The sequence below is a fragment of the Odocoileus virginianus genome, chromosome 12 (assembly GCF_023699985.2).
Source record: "Odocoileus virginianus isolate 20LAN1187 ecotype Illinois chromosome 12, Ovbor_1.2, whole genome shotgun sequence".
NCBI lineage: Eukaryota > Metazoa > Chordata > Mammalia > Artiodactyla > Cervidae > Odocoileus > Odocoileus virginianus.
The window spans coordinates 67,288,921-67,310,575 of NC_069685.1; the positions used below are offsets into that span (position 1 = coordinate 67,288,921).

Here is a 21,655-nt window from a genome sequence, read left to right on the forward strand (position 1 = left end):
AGCACAGATGGGAGGATGAGACTCCTCCCATCTTTTAAAACACAGTATAGCTAAAATTGTTCCAAATAGAAATATTATTTTTATAATAAAACAACACTAAAATTTGTCTGTGTGAAAAAAATCCAAACTCTAGGAAGAACCTCTGTAAACATTTTGATGTATTTTCTTCATTTGCTTTTCCATGGATCAATACTTTGCATGCAACACGTAAATATTATTTTTTGCTTCGTATCACTCGCATGCATCTAGATTGTAAAATGTCCTTATAAATACCATTCATAGTGCCTGTCACCATTCTCTCTTGTGGACAGCTTAACCTATTCCCTTCTGTCACTTACTTTGTGTATGATTTTTCAAAGGGCATTTGAAAAACATAATCACACATTAATTTTAAAATATTTTATTGAAATACAGCTGATTTATATATAAAGTTGTTTTAGTTTCAAGTGTACAGCAAAGTGATTCAATTAAACATACACACATTCTCTTCTGTTATATGTTATTAAAGACACTGAGGATTGTCCCCCATATAATAATTTTCAAATGCAAATTAAATGAATGACCAGGGAGTGCCTATAAGTCTCAGGTGTGCTCCCTGGCACCAGGGTTCCGAATCCAGTCTGGATAAAGAGGACAGTCAAACATGCAGTCTACAAACGCCATTAATTGCCTTAGCACAAAATTCCAGAAAAAGAATTACTGTCAAAGTAATGATCATTTTAAAACGTTTTTATTTTTGGCTTCCACTGGCAAATTCATGTTCAGGAATGTTGAGGCAATTTATATGCTTCCAGTAGTACAGGAGAATGATTACCCACCAGACCTCTGACTATGTGTGAAGGTTATCATTTGAAACTGATTTCCGATTTGTTAAAAAAGCAAACAAACAGAAGTTTTAATGTGCATGTCTCTGGTTTAGTAGGGCGTTGACAGCTTTTCAGTCGTTTCTTCAATAAGTCTTCCCCTGAGCTTATTCCTGGCCTGTGTCTTAGATTCGCCGCTGATGTTCCATACTCCCTTTTCATCACGTTCTTGCCGTTTCTGGGACCTGCCTGTAGGTTTTCTGTTTCTGGGTTAGAGTGCTCTGAATTGAGTGCAGTAGCTGCATTTGCTTTCATATGTTCGGGCAAGTCCACCCTCGTTCCTGTTTTCGTTCCTAAGGCGGGAAATGATAGCTGTTTGGGGCTGTTTACTCTTCCAGGTCAAGTGAGAATTTTGTTAAGTCTGATAACCGTCCAACTAGAGTTTCATTAAACGTACAAGTTTATTTGGAAGAACGCGCTTCTAGTTTTGCCGGCAAACTTGGGCCCCTCAAAGACTTCAGGTGCGATGTCCTGTATTTACCTGGTGTCCAAAGTAAGGAGCGGTCCAGCAAGTGACCCCCTAGAGCACGTCGCAGTCCCTGGCCCGCTCCAGCCCCTCCGAATCGTCTGGGTCCCGCCTGCCAACCTGGGCGCGTCGCTTGACCCCAGGGGCCCGCGAGGGGCTGCAACCACCGGAAGGGGCCGGCTGGGCTCGGCGAGTGGGACCCCCGTGCCCTCGGGGCAGGTAGGGCCGGCGGGCTGCAGGGCTTCCTTCTGCAGATCAAGGCCGTCTGCGGACCACGCTGGCCGCCCGCGGCGGGGGGGGGCACGGACCTGGGATGCCAGGGGTCAGGGTCAGGCTCAAGGCGGGGGGGAGGGTCGGCTCCGTGTGGGGGGGCCGAGCTCCCTTCTAGGGGGTGCGGTCCGGGCGTTCTGGGGCTGAGGTCGCGGCGCCGTCCCTGCACCCGTGGGCAGGGGGAGACCAGGTCCCGGGGCTCCACCCGCACGCCCCTACCCCGTGTCGTCGCGAGCGGCCGCCAGGCCCCGCCCCCGCAGGCCCCGCCCCCGCGGCGCCGCTCGCCCATTCAGATGTGGGTCAGGGGTGAGCGGGCGGCGCGACGTCACAAGGTTCCAAGATGGCGCCGAGCGGGCGGCTGTGAGAGGCGCTCGGCGCGCGGGGCGGGGAGCCGAGCCGAGCCGAGCCGGCGGCGGGGCGGGCGGGCGGACGGGCGGTGCGGGCGGGCGCGGGCGGCGCCGAAGAAGAGGCCGAGGGAGAGCCGGCCGGCCGGCGGGCGAGCGCCGCCGCCGACGCACACGAGGTGAGGTGAGGGGCGCGGGGCGCCCGGGAGAGGGGCGTGGGCGGGCGCGCGCCGAGGGGTAGCCGCGCGCGGGGTGTGTGTGTGTGTGTGTGTGTGTGCGTGCGCGCGTGTGAGGGGGGCGGGACCCCCAGCCGCCGGCCCGCCCGCCGCGGGGTGTGTGTGTGTGTGTGTGTGTGTGTGTGTGTGTGTGTGAGTGAGGGGGGCAGGCGGCGGGGCCCGGCACAAAGCCCCCGGCGCGCGGGGCTTGCGGGCGGCGGGCGCCGGCTCTTTGTGCCTGCTCCTCCGCGCTCCGGTCCGAGCGGCCCGGGGAGCCGCGCTGCCTGACAGGCGGGCCCCCTTTAGGCCGCCGCCGCCCCTCGCGGGGCTTCATGCTGTGCCCGGCCCGCTGCCCGCAGGGCACGGCTGCGCGCGGGCAGGGCCGGGGGCAGGGGCGGCCTGGAGGGGCCTCTCCCCCGGGCCAGGCCCTGCGGCGGGTGGGCGCGCGGCCCTGCCCCCAGACCTCTGGTGCAGGCGGCCGCTCGGCAGGAAGAGAGATGGGCTGGGGGAGGGGGCGGCTGGCAGGGGGAGGGGGCCGCAGGGCCCGGCGTGTCACTCTCTGTTTATCTGCCAGCATGGTTCATACTCACGCAGGCGGAGCTGGGGTGGGGTGTTTGGGGGGGAGAGGCGGCGATCCCTGTCCCTGGGGGTGGGGGTGTTAGTGACTTACGGGGAGGAGGGGACGCGGCCCAGATAAAATGCTCCACAGCGGCCCCACCCAGAACAGCGGAGAGTCGGCCCCGGGGAAGGGAGCCCGCTGTGGATCCGCCCGGGCCGGGACGGTTTCGAAGTTATACCGCGTTTTTCGGGTCCCCTCCACCTCCAGTGTGTTTCGCCCGTAGGAGTTGCCAAGCACATCTGGATAAGCGAGGGTCCCGGGCTCCCCCAACCCGGCAGGAGGAGTCGTCACCCGGGGAGGCCGCCCCTCTCTCTGACATCTGTGGCGGGGGGAGGGGCCGAGCCTTGCCGTAGGAATCCTGTGGGTGAAGATTGTTGACTGATGGACGCAGGGCTGTGCGGGGCGGGGGGTGGTGGAGGGGGCAGGTAGCGGAGGGGCCTTCCAGAGCTGCTGGGGGTGTTCTCCAGGCCCCCCACCCCTGGCCGTAGGGATGGAGCCGTGTCACCCATACTAGGCCCTTTCTGGAGCTAGCGTTTATTGCTTCCTGGCTCCTGGCTTTACTCTTCTCCTGCGTTCCCATCTGCCAGCATCTGGGCTCCCTGGGCCTTTCAGCAGACATTTTCAAGAGCACAGGCCATGTGGCTGGTCTGTAGCCCTGGCTCTGGGAGTGGGCTTCCGCTCAGCAGAGAGCAGGGTCGCTGCAGTAGTCTAAAAAAAAGGCAGATGGGCTAGCCACTGGCTGGCCTCCAGAGACAAAGCTGTGCGGTGAGATCGCTAGTTTAGCTGGCTCTTAGCACCATGGGGGGTGGGGGTGAGAGGCTGATACTTGAGGTCTGGAATAAGTGGCCCTGCCTGCCAGGGAAGTCAGTCCTGTGAGGTCCTGTGGGCAGGCAGTAGCCTGGGAAGGCTGGCGGGGAGCTTCCCACCTGCCTTGGCGGCAGCGCTCCCAAGTTGGTCTGTTTCCCTTGGGCTCCCAGCCGGCTGCGGGCCGGTTGTGGGGTGTTGCTGAGCGCCCGTTGCCCAGTTCCTCTGGCCATTTGGCTCGAGTGCTGGGGCTGTGCCCAGGGTTTCTCTCTGCAGTGTTTTCCTGCCAGTTGTTGGGACTTGCAGATTAGTCATTCGGCTTTTACAAGCAATTCCTGAAAAGAAAAATCTCCCTCTGGTTGCTGGCTCTGGGGAGAGGAAGAAGCAGCCCGAGGGAGCCAAGCCTTTAATTAAAGCAGAACTGAAATGATTGCTGTAGTTGCTGGAAGGAGGGGGGCGAAGGTGATGTGCCCTGTCCTGCAGCCAGGTACCTGCCAGGGACAGGTAGGCCGCGTCCCGTGCTCCCTGCCCGGTCTTGGCCAGTGGCCCGGCCTTCTCCACGAGCTGCAGCCCTGGATTAATCCCCGCGTAGTGTTTTCTTTCCATGGATCAGGTTTCTCGTTTTGTTAATAAGCACAGCCTCCGATCCACTTGAAGTCAGCTGTCGTGGACTCAGCAACAGGGTTTTGCATTATTGAGCTGACAGGCCTGCTGTCTTCCCCGAGTCCTCATTGTCTGCCTGGAGGTGGCAGCGGGGTGGGGGCAGTGTCTGAGCCGCAGCTCACCCCCGCGCAAGGGCTGGCAGGGCAGTTCTGGAGAGTCGCGGAGCGAGGAAGGAATAAAGTCCAGTTTACCCAGGGGACCCGCCGCCCTGCTCCTGCTTGGCCTGGTGGCCTCCAGCAGTCGGCCCCGCCCACGGCTGGCCTGCCTTGCCCACCGGGGCTGAGGGCCGGTGTGCCCCCCCGCCAGGGACTGATCACAGGGGCGGGGAGGGCTCTTGTTCCCAGCTGCATCTGCAGAGAGGAGACCACAGGTCAGCTTTCTCTGGTCCTGGCCTGAGCGCCTGACTGAGGAGGGCCTCTGGGAGCAATGAGGGGCACTGGCCTCAGCGCTGTTTACTCTCCAGCGGCCTTGGACCGAGATGGGCTCCTCTGGGCCTCGGTGTCTCTAACGTGCTTTCAAAGTGAGGACAGGGCTGGAGTTCACCAGCACATCTCGCGGTCCTCCAGAGCTCAGCTTGGGGAAGCCGCTGGGCACACTGGCTCCGGGAACCCGAGGTGACACGGGGGAGTGCCCTGGGCACCTCAGGAGGTGCTGAGGGCCGGCCGGCTGCAGGAGGGTGTTCACGGGGAGCCCTGTGGTCTGGGAAGGCGAGGCAGGGTTCAGTCAGGAGGAGGGGGACAGGAGCGTGGCCCTGTAAGTGGCTGCTTCTGCGAAGCCGGCGCCCCCGCTGCTGTCGGGCACCCGCGAGCCTGTGCAGTGGCCCTTTATCCGCTCAGCGAAGTGTTTTGAGAATAGATGCGGTGCCCATCCCGAGTGCGCGGGGCTGGCCTGGGTCTCTGCCCTCTGGTGCTCAGTCTTGCCTCCCAGCGGCGCGCCTTTGGCCGGGAGGTGGAGGCTCTGTGAGTTTCCCGGGCTGTGCTGCGCATGCAGCGCCCTTGCGGACCCGGTGTTCACTCACAGCCTGGGGCTGGTGGCCTTCGGGGTCCCAGCCTGGCTCCCCCTGGGTTAGGGGCTGCCAGCCAGCGGGGCCAGTTTGACTCGGCCCGGCGGCCGGGCTGCGCTTCCTGCTGGGAGGGGCCTCGCCCGAGGGTTAGGGACCTGGGCTGGGGGAGGGCTCCTGGGAGCGGCCGAGCCAGAAAAGCAGGTGGGGGCGGGTGGGGTTGCGAGTGCCCCCCCCCCCCCCCCGCGCTCGGTGGGGGCGGGGGTCAAACCTGGAGGGAGCCGCTTCCAGGCCCCAGCGCCGTCAGTGAGGGGAGGGCCTGGGGCGCGCGGCCCGGGAGGGTGTGGCCAGGCCTCGAGCGAACTGAGACCCCTGGAGACGGAGACGCCTGCCCGGCCGGTGGGGTGGGGGCGGGGCCTGGGGGCTCGAGCGGGCCCTTCCGCCCGGGCGCCGCCAGTGCGGTCGGTGCGTGCCTGTTTCCTGTGAGGGGCCGCCTCCGCGAGCACGTGGGTGCGGGCGAGGAGGGAGGAGTCCGGAAGGGCAGGTGGCCGGCCTCTGGGGGCGCCCGGGGCGCTCCCGCTCCTGGGAATTCCAAGGCTCGCAGGGGAAGGCGGGGCCGGGCTTGGTGGGGAGGGGGCCTCTAGGTGGGGAGCTGGCCTCTTGCGGCCCTGGAGTGGTCGCTGTGCGCACTGACCTCCCGTGGCCTGCGCTGCCCCCGTGGCCTTGGGCTTCTTCCCCAGTAGCACCTGGAGGTGGGTTCTCCGGCGAGAGTGAGAGGGGCTGCCCCATGCCCTGGGAACGCCCCCCACGCACACACAGGTGGTTGGAGGTCTCCCTCGCCCAGGCTCGGGTCACAGCTCTTTGGCCTTCTCCTCAGCCTGCTTCCAGGCCTGTGGCTCTTCTGCTGTGCTGCTCGGAAGCTAGCAGTGAGCTCTGGTGAGTAGTTGCAGGATGGACGAGAAGGGGGCGCAGAGGTGGCGGTCAGGACGCTGGGGCGGCACCCCCGGCTCCTGGGGAACTTGCCCTGTGACCGGCAGGGGCTGCACCCGGCCCCGAGAGCCTGCTGCCCGGTGGGGGCCCTGGTGCTCCGCTCTGCAGGGATCACCTGGAGCCCACGGATCCACATTCCCTGAAGCCTTTGAAGTGGATCCCACAACTGCTTTCCCAGGAGGTGAATCTTTGTAGATAACAGGGTCAAGGGAGCGGTGAGTCCCCTTAGACGAGCAGGGGTGGTCCCAGGCTGCCCCATGGGGTCCCGCTTACAGAGCGAGCCCAACCGGCCGATCCCCCTGTAGGCTCCAGGGTCCTGGAGGAGCCTCGGGTGCAGTGGGCTCACGCTTCTCACGGCCCCTCTTCCTCAGGTGGCTGTGGGAGGGTCGCCAGGCTGGTGTGTGCTGGGGAGCACCTCCTAGGAGGTCCCGGGGACCCCTTGCTGCTCTTGGCCCTGCTTGGCTCTCAGGCGGCCTGCTCTGGTCTCCGGGTTGCCCTCTGAGGCCCTGCTTGGCCTCTCTCCCCAGGCGTGGGGACCTGGGAGCTCTTCCTGCTTCCCAAATAAGCCCCCTGGGGCTGCTGCTGGGGCCCCTGGAACTGGTTCCTGCCCCCTCTTTCTCGCCTTGATCTCATGGTGCCTGGGAGAGAGGGTCCCTGAGGTTGTTACCTAGGATGGTGTGTGAGGGAGCCCCTGACCACGGCCTGGAGGTGGGGTGAGGGCTGGGAGGGGCGCTGGGGCCAGAACCTCAGGTGAGGCCTGGCCAGCCAGCCCCTTCGACCCGGGCTCCTTCTGTCTGAGGGCAGCCGGCACTCAGCCCCCGCCTGCTCTGGGCAGCTGCCGGCGGACGGTGCGCGGCCAGGCCGCTGGGTGTGGCGAGGGTGGCAGCAGCCGCTGGGTGTCCTTCGGAGCAGGAAGCAGTCAGGGCACCCCTCGTCTGCTCTTCGCGTCCCGCACGTGTGGCACAGGGGCCCGTGGGCTCTGCCCTGGGAGGGAGCGGTCCTGGGCTGTGTGGCTCCCTCACCCCCCTTCCCCGGGGCCCGGGGCCCGAGGCCCTTCCGTTTGGTGGAGAGGGGCTGGCGGTTTCTTCCTAGCAGCTCTGCTTGGACACCGGGAGGAAGAAGGTGCCCACAGCTCCGGACGGGGTGGTGGGGGTGGCGGGATGAGAGGGCGGGCCTCCCTCTGGGGCTCCTGGCCTGTACGGGCGCCCTGGGCAAGCCCCGCTGTGTGAGCAGCCCAGGCAGGCTCCGCTCGCGGTGGGGAGTCTCCTGGTGGGGCCTCGGGGGTGAAGTGAGCCCACGGGACAGGCTCGCACTCAAGGGCGGTGGGCGGGGAACCCCTTCTCTGGAGGGCCGTCGGGGTTCTGCTGGGTGGGGGCGGCTACTGCTGGGGACCCGGTGTGGACCCGGCATCGCTTCCCTGGGCCTCAGGGCCAGGAGGACCCTTCCCGAAACGGTCCTTCTCCTCTGCCCCAGGGTCTGGATCTGTGCCCCTTCTAGGAGGGTGGGTCAGAGCTGGTGGGTCCTCCTTGAGGTGCTGGCAGTGTGGGGGCGCACGGGGTCATCTCTGGGCAGAGGGCCTGGGGGGCCGGGGCAATCCTGGCCGCTGTGGGAGGAGCCCTGGGCCCCCCCCCAGCGGGTGTCTTCCTCGCGACCGCCAGGCTGCCGGTGGGGGCCGGGCCCGGGTGCCCTGGAGCTGCGGTGGGTGAGTCTGCGCCCCGAGGCTGTGGGCAGGGTAGGGGCACTCTCCACAGCCTGCATTCCATGCACGTGGACACTGATAAGCGCCTTGGGCAGGCGGCACCTGTGCCCCTGGAGCCCACCCTGCTCCTCTGCCGCCTCGGTGCCCAGCCCCTGGGGCTGCCCGCTCTGCAGGCGGCGAGTCCTGCTTCTGAGGCTGTTCTCGGAGGCCCCCTAAAGTGGTGTTTCGTTTCTTGTCTTTGAAAACCGCTTCTCAGGTGTAGGCCCTCACCTGGGCTTCCAGGTGAGCAGCTGGGGGCGCGGGCCCTGCCGTCAGGCCGGTTTGCTCCAGGTGCTGTGCGGTGCCTGCAGGGGGGGCGGGAGTGTCTGAGGTGGTGTCCGACGGTTGTTGTCTGTGGCCTGCAGAGCCCTGGGGTCCCCTGGACACTCAGGATACTCAGACGCTCCCCACCGGCCTCTGTCTGCTCGCCGACACCTCGGTGCTGGCCGTGGCGCGTACCTGGGTGCCTGGGCCAGGCTGCCGGCCGCAGAGCCGTGCGGGAGGCCCCGCGGTGAGCCTCGACTCCAGGGGACACAGGGTCGCATGTTCTCTGGGGCGAGCAGGGCAGGCCGTGTCTGCGACAGCGCCGCGTCTGCCCGCCACTGCTCATGAAAGAGGGGCTGATGGGCACGGTGGTGGTTCAGACCTGGGGACCTTTCCTGGAGTGAATGGGGGGCCTCCCACCGGAGGGAGACCGCGCTCAGTGCTGTGGCCTGGGAGGCCAGGGAGGGTCTTGAGAAAGGCCTCTGGGTCTCCTGTGACGTGGCTGCGGTGACGGGAACGCGTGTTCTTTAACCACATCCGACCACGTCGGGAAGATCTGATCAGCTCCGTGAGCGACTGCTTTCCGGATGAGCAGTGCCTGGTGGTGCAGACTTGGGCTGGGTGTGAGCACAGGGCAGGCTGCTGGGGCCCTGTGCCACCAGATGTGAGTTGGCCACAGGTGCAGCGTCAGGCTGCTGCTCGTTGAGCTTAAGTGTCGGATCGAGGAAGGCTGGCTGTCGTCTGAGGGGCTTCCTTCCCTCAGCCCGGCCTGTCCCCTCTGGCCTGCCTGCCAGCTGGGGGGGACCCAGGGTCCCTGGCCTTGGGAGCCCCTTGGGTGGCAGCTCGTGTTGGCGGCTGGTGGGGGAGATAGGTGCGACTCGGAGGAGGCGGCCCTCGGGCGTGCCTGGGGCCACGGAGGGGCGGCCTGGCCCTCTGGAAGCCCTCCACGGGCCAGCCCCGACGTGGGCTTTATCTAGGCCCTGGAGTCCACGAGAGCCCTGAGCCGGGGCAGGGCTGGACGGGCCCGGGTTTGGGAAGGTAACTCAGGCCTGACGGCCCCAGCTCGCGGGGGCACCTGTGTTGGACTTGCAGCTTCCTTCCCCGTGGCTCCCACCTTCCTCCTGGGGGAGTCGCTCCTGGGCATGTCCTGTGGGCCTGGCCCCCAAAGCCCCGGTGTGCGGGTTTGCGCGGGCCTCCCGCGTCCCCGGCCACGTGGCTGGGGGGCCCTTCCCTGGATCCGGAAACTGTCTCCCCCGCGGCCAGCATGCTGGCTCTCCTAACCTGAGGCGGTGGCGCGAGCCACGTGCACACGTCGCCCCTGTGAGAAGCGATCCCTCCTGGGGTCCCCACCTCTCAGTGTGGGCGCATGCCACTTCCCCACACTTGTCCGGGTCCTCGGACGGCGGGCTTGTCCTGCCCATGGAGCGGGGTGCTGGTTGTGCTTCTGAGACTCAGCTGGGTGCTGGGAGTCGCTGTGCCCCATCCCGCGGGTCCCCGCAGTCCTGCTTTCTGCCCCGCCTCAGCAGTCTATGGTCACCCCCTCGGGCCGCTTTGCTTCCTGTGGCGGAGGTAGGGCTGTTCACATCTCGTCACTGGACGTGGTCCCTTAACTAGTCCCTTCTGATGAAGCTCTGAGCGGGTTCCCGCCGAGTCCCGGGACCCTCCTGTCTAGCTGCCTTCCTGAGCTCAGCCTCTCCTGTTGTGGTCGGCTACAGGGCCTGCTGCACTGGTGGGACCTCCTTTGAGGGCACAGGCCCAGGGCACAGCCTGTAGTGTGTTCTTCAGCAGTTCCCTATTTTTATCCTTAAAAATGATTTTTTAAAAACTGGTGAGTGCCTGAGATGTGTCTGCTTGTGCGTTTACGGTCGTGGACTGGAGCAACCTGGTGGTCACTTTGGCGTGCCCCTGGGCTGTGGTGGGAGGCCCTCCAGGCCAGGCAGACCCTTCTGCTTGTGGCCTCCTTTGACCCCCATCCTGGGCCTCATCCAGCGCCTCCTGGGCGTGCCTGCTGGGGTTTGCAGAGCCGCTCCCCGCCCCCTGCAGGTGTCAGCTGGACACCAGAGCACTTAGTGTCTTGGTGGGTGCTGCCTTCGGCTGCCCGACCCCTGCCCACCCTGATGAGTGGTTTCTGGTGGTTTCTATTTGTAAAGGTTTTTCTGACGTGGACCATTTTTAAAGCCTTGGTTGACTCTGTTCCAGTATCGCTTCGTCTTTTTGCTCCTTGGCCACGAGGCGTGAGGGGGTCTTAGTTCCCGACAGCTCCTGCGTTGGAGGGTGAAGTCCCCTCCGAGAGGTTTGAAGGTGGTCCCTCGGTGTCCTGCAGGTTCCTGGCTGGGCTTGGGGATTCTTTCCTTCCCGTCAGGGCTGTTTCTCCCCTCAGGTTCTTGTGATTAGTCTGGGATTGGGTGGTCTTGCTCGTCAGCCCTGGGACGGGTCCTGCACTGACCCTGCCTAAGAAGTGTGCCAACTGTGAGCGACCGCACCCCAGGCTCTTCCCAGATGGACACATATCCCACGTCTAGAACAGAAGCCCCTCGTGTGTCCTCGAGTCCTGTCCACTCCCTGGTCCCCCCTCCTGTCCTCACCTGCTTCTGACCTTGCCCAGGGCGCCTGTGCCCCTTTAGGGTCTGGCTGCCTTGCTCCCCCGTTTGCTGGCGGCTGCGGGATGTGCCCGTGGTCAGCGCTTCTGCCCCCGGTTTGGCCCGCGCGCTGCCGCGGCGCTCTGCACCTGCCTGGCTCCTGGGGCTTGCGTGCCTCTCATCTTGGTCTTTCTAAAGTCCGACCATTGTCACTGCCCGGAAGTCCGCTTTCAGTCTTTGGTCAGCCGGTTGAACCCTGTCCTTGCTGTCTGCCACCCAGTTTGGGTTTTGTTTCTATGATTCTGTTGTGGGCAGGGCGTGGGGCCTGGGTGCCAGCCGCTCGGGTGTCTCTGCCGCCACGCAGGTGCAGGGGTTGGCTGCCCTTTCCCGGGAAGGACCTCCACCCTGAGGGGGTTCTTCCTGTTGTTCAGTGGGGAAGCATCCCCTCATCTAGTACAGAGAAGTGGTGACGGAAGGTGATAGTTTATTTTGTCTTTTAGATCTTTGAGAGTTGTTGGTTAGCGTGAGAGGTTTCTAGCTTCTCGGGTTGTTTCATACTTGGGGTGTCGGAGTCTGCGTCCTGGAGGGGCCCTGGGCTGAGGAGGTGCCTCGGGCAGGTGGGTGATGGTGCCGGTCCCTCCCAGTAGGCAGCCCAACCGCTCGTGCACCTGCGGCCCCGTCCCACCTCCAGGACAGCCCTGGGAGCCGAGCCCCGTTTCCTAGTCACTCCGGGCGTGTTTACGTGGGAAAGGTGTCTTCCCTTTGGGGGCCACCTCCTTCCTCTTGTCCCCCGTCGCTGGGGGTTTCCTGCCTTCCAGGCCTTCTGGGGAGTAGGAAGCTGGTCTCCCACAGTCCAGTGTGTGCAGGTTCTGGGTCTGGGGTCAGAGTGAGGCCGGACTCTCTGCGTCCCCTGAATCTGCTCCCCAGACCCGGCCTGCAGGGCGAGTAGGAAGTGGCTGTGGGAGCTCCTCTAGGCCCTGGATCCTGGCCACGTGGGGACACTCCCCAGTGGCACCCCCAGCCTGCCACGGGCTCCCTGCGTCCAGGCTCCTCTCTTTTGCTGCCCGCTGCCCCCTTCCCAAGTGCTCAGGCCCCTCTGGGCAGGGGGAGGCAGGGTGGGCACTTCATCTGGATGTTTTCGTAGCAGTGATCTCACCCCGGGCAGCGCTCCCCTGCTCCTCCCCGTCTGAGCGCTCCTGCTCGGAGCCTCCCTGCAGGACCGTGCTTCACGCCTGCCCAGTGCCCGCTGGCCATCCGTGCCAGGGCCAGCAGGGGGAGCGGCCGCAGCCCCTCGTGCAGGCAGGTGACAGGCGGCCGGAGGAGGGTGAGAGTGGGCGTGGCCTCCTGCCAGGCGTTGCGTGGCGCCGTGAGCCCCCCAGGTGGGCTGCCTGTGTGGGACAGAGGGGCTGTGGGCATCGGGAGCAGGCTCTGGGCAGTGGGTGGGGTGGGCGCCTCTTCCCACGCTGCTCAGGCTGGGAGGCCCGACCCGGGTCCTGCCCAGCGTGTCTCCAGCACGCTGACCGAGCCCCAGCGTTTGTTTCCTGGGCGTCCCGTCAAGAGGAGGGCAGGGCTTCTGGCATTCACAGGGCCCGTTGCTTTCCAGGAGGACGGTCTGGGAGACCAGCCAGTAGTGGCTGGCGGGCATCCAGGCCTGGGCTTACCAGGGCCGTGGGGCCTTACTCGCCAGCAGCCCCACCTGCAGGGCAGCCAGAGAGTCGGCGGAGGTCAGGGAGCGGCGGGTGTGGCCTAGGCCCCACGGCGAGGCCGTCAGTGGACCGTCGGACTGGGGGAGGAGAGGGCCACCCGGCACCCCATCCTGCCCCTGGGGGGAGGAGACACGGGGGTCGTCCTGGGTGGCAAAGTCGGAAGCGGGGCTCTGCTCCTGGTTTGCTCCGGTGACCTTGGGCAGGTTGCTTAACCCCCAGGGTCCCAGTCTCATCTGCACTGGAGGCGGAGGGCATGCCCTGGAGGCTTCCCTGTGGGCAGGATGCTTGTCAGGCTGGCGTGGGGCGGCTGGGGCTGCCTCGCTCTGCCTCCAGGTGCCCCTCCTGCAGCCCGGGAGGGCCCGGTTCACACCTGTCGGGGCCACACCTGGAGCGCCAGGTGGTCCTGCCGGGTTGGTTGGACCCAGGCTTGAGGGGCAGTGGCCAGCGTGAGTCTGCGGTCTCAGTGACTCACCCGCTGTGCTTCAGGCCCTGGGGCGTGGCGGCCAGGTAGTGGGCATCATGAGGGGCCCATGGCTCCCTGGTGGGCCGGAGGTGGGCTGGGATGCCCCCGTCTCTGCTTGAAGGGAGGGGCACCTGTTGCCAGGCCCCGACGAGGCAGGGCTGCCCAGTGTTTCCTGGGCGTTCCCACGTGGAGGCTGAAGGATGGGCAGCCTGAGGGCTGGGCTCAGCCTCCCCGGCTCCGGGCTCTGTGGTAGTCCAGGCCGAGCTGGACCTGCTGCTGTGAAATCCGGGTGAAGCACCTGAGGGCTTCTCTCACTGCCTCCTGCCCTCCCGGCTGCCAGGAGAGCCCCCCCACGAGGCCGGGGGCCCTGCCTAGCTGTAGGGCCGGCCACCTTGGCCTTTTGAGGCCTGAGCTGGGGGGGGGGGGAAGGACACTCGGGACCTCAGCCAGGACCTGTCAGCTCACCCAGCAGCGGCCCTGTGGGAGCGGTCCTGGGGGCAGAGGGCTGGGAGAGTCGCCCAGGGCCTCTGTTCACAAGAGACCCCTTCCTTGGGGGGTGTCAGGGTCAGCCTAGCGGGGACAGCCCCCAGCCCACTTCTCTGACCTGTCCATCGGCCGGGCCCTGGGCATTGTGGAGTGGGCGCTGGAAGAAGGCAGCAGCGTGGGGTGGGGCGGCTGGGCTGGCTGCCGGGGCCTTTCCAGCCCCTGGTGGCTTTTGCCAGGCCGAGCAGTGGCCCCACACCAGCGGGCCTTGAGCTGCTGGCAAGCTAGGCTGGCCCCTTCCCCAGCCACCCCTGCCAGCGGGGAGCTGTGCTGGGGGCAGGAGACAGCTGGCAGGCTGGAGCGAGGCCTCCCGGCCACCCCGCACCCCGGGTCTGGGCACATTCCTGAGGACCTGCTGGGCTGCCCTGGCCCTGGGCGGGGGAGGGGCACGCAGGGAGGGGCTCCGGGCCCCGGCCGCCACCTCCTGCCTGGCTCCACGCCCAGGGCGCCCAGGCCTGCTGTGGTGGGGGGGCAAGCAGCCAGGACCTCGGGACCCCTCTCCCAGGACCTGAAGCTCTGGGGGGGCCGGGAAGCCTGCCCGCATCTGGCGGCAGCTGCCAGCAGCCTTGGCGGGCTGGTATTGAAAGGGCGAGCCTGCGAGGGCCATGTGGTCAGGCCGGGCTGGGCAGGAGGGGGCTGGGCTCTGGGCAGGGAGGGGGAGAGCGCAGACCCAGAGGGAAGGGCAGGGCAGGGCAGGGGGCTGGGGAGCCAGAAGCGGTTGAGACTGGATCTTATAAATAGCCCGCTGCACCAGCGCCTCCATTTCTGACCTTTTGTTATGTAAATGTGGCCAGCCTGGAAGGGCCTTGCCCAGGCCTCCTGCCACCCTGCCCGCCCGCCGCGAGCTGCGTGCCTGTCCCCCCACTCCCCCGACCGAGGCGGCCCCTGGAGCACCCTGTTTCCTGTGGGGGTGCGGCCGAGCGCCCCCCCACCTGCCTCCTTCCTGCCACCGGCCTGACTGCAGGCACTGTGGTCGCTGCCTCCTGCCCAGCTGTCCGGACGGCCCGTCCCCGCCGCAGATGGGAGCCTGGCTCTGGCCCCCCGAGCTGCTCCTCCCCCCTTGAGAGGCCTGCGTGCTAACCGTGTCCACCTTCTCCGCAGGTGACCAGGCATTGATGCACCCCCAGGGAGGCCGCGCACTCGAGGAGGCCATCCCCCCTGGCTGCTGCTCACATGGTTTCTGGGCCCCTGGCACTCCGGTAGGCTGGGGGGGCTGGGGGTGCGGCAGGGGGCGGGGTCTGTTCCTCCTCCTGGGGACTCGGGCAGCTGAGCGCCCGCCTGCGTGCTGGCCGCCGGCCTTTGTGTGCGGGCAGCGCTGGCAGCGTGGGGGAGGAGGAGCTGTGGGCTCACGGGCCCTCCTGCCCTCGGTGTCCCCAGCCAGGTGTTGTGCGCCTTGGGCTCTTTGTCCCCTGGCTGGCCAGGGCAGGGAGGGGAGCTGGCTCCCGCGACCCGAGTGCCGGCACACGTGGGCATTGCGCAGAGCCTTCCCGGGTGGACAGGGATGCAGGGGCTTCTCTGTCTTTTCAGACAAGGGCAGGTGCAGGACAGGGAAGGACAGCAGGTAGCGACCCCTCCCGAGGGGGCAGGGCGGGGACCCTGGATCCCGGCTGGAGAAAGGCTGGGGCAGTGCGCTTCTCTCCTGGGCCGGGCCCTGAGCACAGGGACAGGAAGGCCCCTGTAGGTGGGCACGCGCGCCTGCCAGAGCAGCCGGAAGGGCAGGGCCGTGCCTGGCACAGCCGCCTTGGGGCTTTCTGCGCAGTGGTTCCCAGTGACGGTTCCTCCCAGCGCGTCTTGGCCAGCCTGTGGGGTTTACCAGGCTCAGACCCTGTGGTACCCAGCTTGGCCAGGCCGCCTCTCCAAGGCACAGGCCGGGGGGACGGGGGGAATGGCCGGGCTGCAGCGTCACGTGACGTTGCTGGAGGCTGCGGGTCCAACCAGCCCACGTGGTATTTGAGGAGAAGGCGGCTTCAGTGCTCTCTGGGCGACTCTGCATGCAGATCCGATTTCCAGCTGGAACGGAACGGCGGACCGCTGCGCGCCCACGCAGGCGATGTGTCCCCCAGGGGCTTCTGTCCCCTCATGATCCCTGCTGCTCAGCTGCGGGTCCGTCTGGGCGTGGGGTCACCTTCCTCTAGGGGACGGAGCTCCGGTTTGTCTGTCCTGCGTGTGTGCCCCCGTTGTCCCTGCTTTTTCAAGTGTGCAGATGGGCTGGCGGCAGGCGGGCAGCCGGGGGGAGGCCCCAGGAGGGCCCCCACTGACATGTGCGTGTCTGCTCGTGCCTGCAGGTGGTGCGTGTGGGCAGGGCGCGGGGACATGGGGCCCGACATGGAGCTGCCCAGCCACTCGAAGCAGCTCCTGCTGCAGCTGAACCAGCAGCGCACGCAGGGCTTCCTGTGTGACGTCATCGTCATGGTGGAGAACGCCGTCTTCCGCGCCCACAAGAACGTGCTGGCCGCCAGCAGCGTCTACTTCAAGTCCCTGGTGCTGCACGACAACCTCATCAGCCTGGACACGGACATGGTCAGCTCCGCGGTGTTCCAGCAGATCCTGGACTTCATCTACACGGGCCGCCTGCTGCCGGGCGAGCCGCCGGCCGAGCCCAACTTCAGCACGCTGCTCACCGCCGCCAGCTACCTCCAGCTGCCCGAGCTGGCGGCCCTCTGCCGGCGCAAGCTCAAGAGAGCTGGCAAGCCCTTTGGCTCCGGGCGGGGTGGCGCTGGCCTGGGGCGGCCCCCCCGCAGCCAGCGGCTGTCCACGGCCTCGGTCATCCAGACCCGCTACCCGGGCCTCGTGGACGGGCGCAAAGGGGCCCACGCCCCCCAGGAGCTCTCCCAGGCCAAAGGCTCCGACGACGAGCTCTTTCTGGGTGGCTTGAGCCAGGAGGGCGCACACGGCCTGGGCCGGCCGGTCTGTCCCGGCAGCGGGGAGGCCGGCCTGAGCGGCTGCAGTACCAACGGGGGTGGCGGCAGCTGCGAGCAGGAGCTGGGCCTGGACCTGTCCAAGAAGAGCCCCCCGGTGCCCCCCGCCACCCCCGGGCCCTCCCTCACCCCAGACGACCCAGCCCAGCTGAGTGACAGCCAGGAAGGCTCGCCCCTCTCGACCTCTGCCCCTCCCGTCGCCAACAGTGCCTCTTACAGCGAGCTGGGGGGCGCCCTCAGTGAGCCCATGGATCTGGAGGGGGCGGAGGACAACCCGCTGTGCCTGCTGGAGGGGCCGGGCGGGCCGCCGCCCCGCAAGAGCCTCCGGCACTCGGCCCGCAAGAAGGAGTGGGCCAAGAAGGAGCCCGTAGCCGCCTCCCCGTTTGAGCGGAGGGATGTGGCGCCCAAGGGCCCGTGCCCGGGGGAGGACGCCGAAGGGCTGGGCGACAGGGTCCCCAATGGCGTTCTGGCCGGCAGCGCGGCGGCGGGCCGGCCCTTCGGGGAGCCCCCGTACCCCTGCAAGGAGGAGGAGGAGAACGGCAAGGATGGCAGCGAGGACAGCGCGCAGAGCGGCAGTGAGGGCGGCGCCGCCGGCGCGCCCTACGTGTACCGGCAGGAGGGCTACGAGCCGGCGCCCTACGGCGACAACCTGTACGTGTGCATCCCTTGCGCCAAGGGCTTCCCCAGCTCGGAACAGCTCAACGCGCACGTGGAGACGCACGCTGAGGAGGAGCTGCTGCTCAGGGAGGAGGGCGGCGCCTACGAGGCGGGCAGCGCGGGCGCCGACGAGGAGGCGGAGGACCTGTCGGCGCCCAGCGCGGCCCTGGCGGCCGGGCCGCGGCCCTTCAAGTGCTCGGCCTGCGAGAAGACATACAAGGACGCGGCCACGCTGCGGCAGCACGAGAAGACGCACTGGCTGGCGCGGCCCTTCCCCTGCGGCATCTGCGGGAAGATGTTCACGCAGCGCGGCACGATGACGCGCCACATGCGCAGCCACCTGGGCCTCAAGCCCTTCGCGTGCGGCGAGTGCGGCATGCGCTTCACGCGCCAGTACCGCCTCACAGAGCACATGCGTGTGCACTCGGGCGAGAAGCCTTACGAGTGCCAGCTCTGCGGGGGCAAGTTCACGCAGCAGCGCAACCTCATCAGTCACCTGCGCATGCACACCTCCCCCTCCTAGAAGCCAAAGACCCGGCGGGCCCCGCCCCCCACAGCTTTAATCCGCGGCCCTTCCGCGGAGCCGCCGCCGCGGGGTCTGCAGGGTGGCTCCCAGGGGCCCGCGCGCCGGGCGGGGCGGGGCTGCGGGGCCGGCCTGGCTCTGCGGGGGGCGGTGCCGGAGGGAGGGGTCCGCGCCCTCCCTCCCCGAGCCAGGGGTAACCGCTCAGTGGCGCTGGGACAGCGGGCCCCCACCGCCTACCTCTCCACAGCTAAAGAGCCTTCCGGGCCGGTGTGGCTGTTATTCCTACTGATCTGTTATTTTCTTCGTTTTGAATTTTGTTTTTTAAACCAAAACCAGTAAGAGGTTTTTTTCCTCCCGGCCCTTCGGGGCTGAGCCTGGGTCTGCAGACTGAATGTACGGGGCGCCGCCCCACCCCGCCCGGCTGCGGCCAGGGCCCACCCTCCGGGCCCAGGAGCCCCTCTCGGCCAAAGGCTCCCCTGGGCCCGAGCCCCCCGGTCGCCTCAGGAGAGTGCTTTCCCATAGTTGCCCAGGAATCTTCTTTGTTTAGAGGTACTTGTTTTGATTATGAGAAAACCCCGTGTAATGTGTATGTGAGTGTGGGAACTGGAAGGTGTGGGGGGCGGGGGGCTGGCCGCGGTGCGGGGTTGGTACGTTTCCATTTTCTCCGTGTGTGTGTGTGTGCGCGTGCGCGTGTGCGCGCGTGCAGCGTGTGTGTGCATCATGTCACCCCCCCTCCCCCCCATCAAGGTGGAGAGACTTCTGACCTTTGCTACCTCTTGACTTAACAGGACGTGGTTGGTGATGGCAGCTGTGGCCACGACACTTGTGTTTTCCTTTGGGCCCCGTCAGCAGGGCGCCTGCGTGTCTCGTGCGCGTCTGGCCAGCCTGCTGCCCTGACCCGGCCCGGTGGGCGTGGGCACTCCGCTGCCCTGCCCGGGAGCAGGGGAGGAAGTGAGCCCCTCCCCGCCCCGGCCCCTGGCCCCCGAGGGCTTGCCCTCCGGAGAGCAGGAGCCCCAGCCTGGCCGGTGCCCAGCCCCCTTCAGCTTGGCACCTCTGGGCGGACTGGCGGCCCCCATGGGCTCACCCTGAGCCCACCCCCACCCTGGGCTCCGCCAGCCTCAGACACCTGCAGGGCTCCAGAGGCTCGCTTGGGCCGAGGTCATGAGGTCGGCAGCTGTCCTTAGCCAGCTGCAGCCACAGGGCTGGACCAGCGGCTTTATCTCCTTCATTTTGCTTCCTGCTTTTATTTCTTCTCTTTTTTATTCTACTTTAATTTCAGACCAAAAATTCCAGAGTCATCCCTTCTCCCCTCCAGAGACCCTCCAGCTGAAACCAGGGACCCGGGTGGAGGGCATGGGGAGTGTGGGGGCTCGGGCTGTGCGGGGCCCTGCTGAGCCCGCTGCCCTTCCCTCTGGGGACGCCTGTTCCAGCAAGTCAGGCAGGACCCCCCAGCCCCTCTGCTCACCCAACCCCCCCCATCAGCACTTAAGCCACACGACAGAAGTCTGTAGCGGGAGCTGCGCACGCCCGTGGGCGCGGCCCCGGTGAGGCAGGTGGCTCAGGGCAGAGCCTCAGGGACGGGGCGTAGAGGCCCTCAGGCGGCCTTCGTGCCGCGTAGTGTTGTGCCCGCCCCGAGTATTGGATCAAGCCTTCTCTGTATTTTAACAAGAAAGCAAAACACTAGTTTCTTATTTAAGGGTTTGTGGGGCGGGGTTGGGTTCACAGGACACTTGGATTTGTCCTCCTTTTCCCTTGGTTTCACGTGGAGTGCGTGCTCGTGAGTGTGTGGACGTGTGTGTCAGAGCCTCACCAGGAGATTAGGCCATTGGAGGCCCAGGGCGGCTTACAGTTCTCTGCTTTAGTCACTTAATTCCTGAATGTTTCGGAGAAACAGGAAACAAAATAGCAGATGTCATGTAGGAAAGGATTTTTTTAAAAAAGCAAAAAAAAAAAAGCTCACACCCAAATTCACAAAAGCTATTTTTTAAACCAAAGCACATTTTGAATGCATATGGAACCTCAATGGGCTCAGAAAAGAAAGATACTAATATATTTATCTCATTGTTTACATAAACTTTTACAGTTTCAGACCTCAGCAGCTGTAAGGCCAGTCTGGTGAGCCCCCACCTTCCGCCCGAGGCCCTGAGTCGGCCCGGAGGGCTCACGGGCAGGGGGGCCGCCCTGGTCGGGCGGCGTGGAGGCCCCGCCCTCGCGGAGCCCTCCTCCCAGCCCAGCTGGCACCAAAGAGCGGGGGCCTGCACCCACCGGCCCCCGGGCTTCCTGGCCAGGCGGAGCGGTCCTGGCCAGCTGGCGCAGCAGGGCGGCCTCGGCTGTGGCTGCAGGAACCGAGTCTGGGCTTGGGCCCTGGGATGGAGGTGCACCCTGTCCCGCTGCTCTGCCCGTGAGACCCCCGCTGGGTTGATGTGAGGGTCCCTCTCAAGCCAAAAAGCCAGGACCTTCGCACGGCTCCGCGGAGACTCCAGCGGGTCCAGCTGTGGGAGGGCTCACTGGGCCGGTCCTTACCTACACAGACGGTGCGAACACTCGGAACAGTGTTGTTTTTGTATCAATATGTTTGTGCAGTGATGAATGTATTTATTTCTCAGACTCGGGGGCGAGCGGCAGGCCGGGCTCCGCCACGCCACGCACGCTCCCCCGCGAGACCGAGCCCGCTGCCGAGGCTCCTCCAGGATTGCAAAAAAAAAAAAGAAGAGAAGACGGACCTTTAAGCAGATCTGAATCTCAGAGACGCGCAGCATAGCCATACACCTCAGCCTGTGAAACGGACACTGGACCTAGAACCTCATGCAGCCGGGTGTGCTCCCGGCGGCCGCCACCCGGGGGCGCCGGCTGTCCGCCAGCCCCACCCGTCAGTATTCACTGGACTGGCCGTTAACAGGAGTGCGATCGATCATGGGGCGGGTGGACCCCAGCCTCTCTCCAGGCAGCCATCCCAGGCCGGAGCGAGGCCTGGGCAGCCAGGAGGGCAGGGCCGCCCGCCCTTCCCCGCGGCTTGGGGACGAAAGCAGAGGCGCCGGGCCTTTGGCGGTGCCCTGTGCAAGGGACCAAGGCCCCCGCTCCCCCGGGCAGCGGTGGTCACAGAGCCCGCGAATCTGATGCCTGGAGGGGTGGAGCAGGCCCGCCCAGAGCCCGGTGTGACATTCCACGTCAGGGGGTGGGGGTGCGTCGTGGGAGTCGAGGCTGCCCGGGACCCCCGGCTTGTCACCCCACTGCGACTTTCTACCGGGAGCCCCTCCCCCTACCTCACCTTGCTATTTATTGCTGTAATTTATTGACCTCAAATATGCTGCATAACAGACCTCACTCGGGGCAGGAGGGGTCCCCGGGGTTCCTCCCCGCCACTCGGCGGGGCCCCATGGGGCCAGGTGCTGAGGGGAACCCTCTGCCCCCACCCACCACTTGCTTCCCTCTCCCCCCCTGGGGGACCCCTGGTTGGGCGCTGGCCCATTCACAAATACCTCGTCGGAGAGGGGGGATGGGGTTTCGCTGTTTCTTGACTGGGAACTGGAGGCAGACTCACGTCCCGCTAGGCGCCCTTCCCAGGAAGGGGGCGCGCGATCGCACTCCTGTGCTGGCCACCGCCGCTGTCAGGCACCACACTGCCCTCACCTCCCTCCAGAGTCTGGATAATTCAGGTCAGAGCTGCGGGTGCAGAGCCCTCCAGTGTCATAAAGCTGGTCACTGATGTCTCCATTCAGAGCGTGCAGTCTTAATGTACAGTGACGAGATACTGTTATTTTATGATCTTTTCATTAAAAGCTTGATTCAAAACTCGTGTGAGGTCTCTGATCTCTGGCTGTTTTCACTAAATGACCGACTGCTTTCCTTTCTCTGTCCACTGGTTTCAGGACCTGGGAGGTGGTAGTTGGGTTGCAGGGTGTGTGTGGGGGCCTCTGCCCACCTCAGTCCTAAGAGTGAGTTTCAGAGGGGCCTGGGTCCTCACTTGGTGGCAGGTGAGCTGGGCAGTGGGGTCCGCACTGTTGGCTGAAGCCGGCTGAGGCAGTTTGAG

The 21,655-nt window shown here is 65.5% G+C and overlaps 2 protein-coding genes across 2 annotated transcripts; one reads left to right on the forward strand and one right to left on the reverse strand.

The window, feature by feature from the left end:
- The first annotated feature begins 2,046 nt into the window (after positions 1-2,046).
- On the forward strand, positions 2,047-21,417 carry HIC2 (HIC ZBTB transcriptional repressor 2). The gene is made up of 3 exons (XM_070475720.1): positions 2,047-2,122; positions 14,629-14,726; positions 15,813-21,417. The coding sequence occupies exons 2-3, from the start codon at positions 14,701-14,703 to the stop codon at positions 17,623-17,625; spliced, it is 1,839 nt and encodes a 612-aa protein (XP_070331821.1). The 5' UTR covers positions 2,047-2,122; positions 14,629-14,700; the 3' UTR covers positions 17,626-21,417.
- Positions 7,741-14,680, reverse strand: LOC139037678 (collagen alpha-1(III) chain-like). Its single transcript, XM_070474668.1, has 11 exons — positions 14,460-14,680; positions 13,589-14,170; positions 13,450-13,475; positions 12,994-13,177; positions 12,496-12,863; positions 12,052-12,203; positions 10,822-11,007; positions 9,351-9,517; positions 8,384-8,574; positions 8,204-8,277; positions 7,741-8,100 (listed from the first exon to the last, which is right to left on the reverse strand). Exons 1-11 carry the CDS (start codon positions 14,678-14,680, stop codon positions 7,741-7,743), a joined length of 2,511 nt encoding a protein of 836 aa, XP_070330769.1.
- Positions 21,418-21,655: the final 238 nt, after the last annotated feature.

Bases quoted from the DNA above. Each gene is read 5' to 3' on its own strand.
- LOC139037678 (XM_070474668.1), bottom strand. From the start codon at position 14,680: ATGGCCTCCTCGAGTGCGCGGCCTCCCTGGGGGTGCATCAATGCCTGG. The intron at 11,008-12,051 runs GCAGGCGTGAAG...GTCGGACTTTAG, and splicing joins GGATGGCCAGCGGGCACTGG to AAAGACCAAGATGAGAGGCA. The intron at 9,518-10,821 runs GTGAGGACAGGA...CCACCGCCTCAG, and splicing joins CTGGGCAAGGTCAGAAGCAG to GTTAGGAGAGCCAGCATGCT.
- HIC2 (XM_070475720.1), top strand. From the start codon at position 14,701: ATGGTTTCTGGGCCCCTGGCACTCCG. The intron at 14,727-15,812 runs GTAGGCTGGGGG...TCGTGCCTGCAG, and splicing joins TCTGGGCCCCTGGCACTCCG to GTGGTGCGTGTGGGCAGGGC.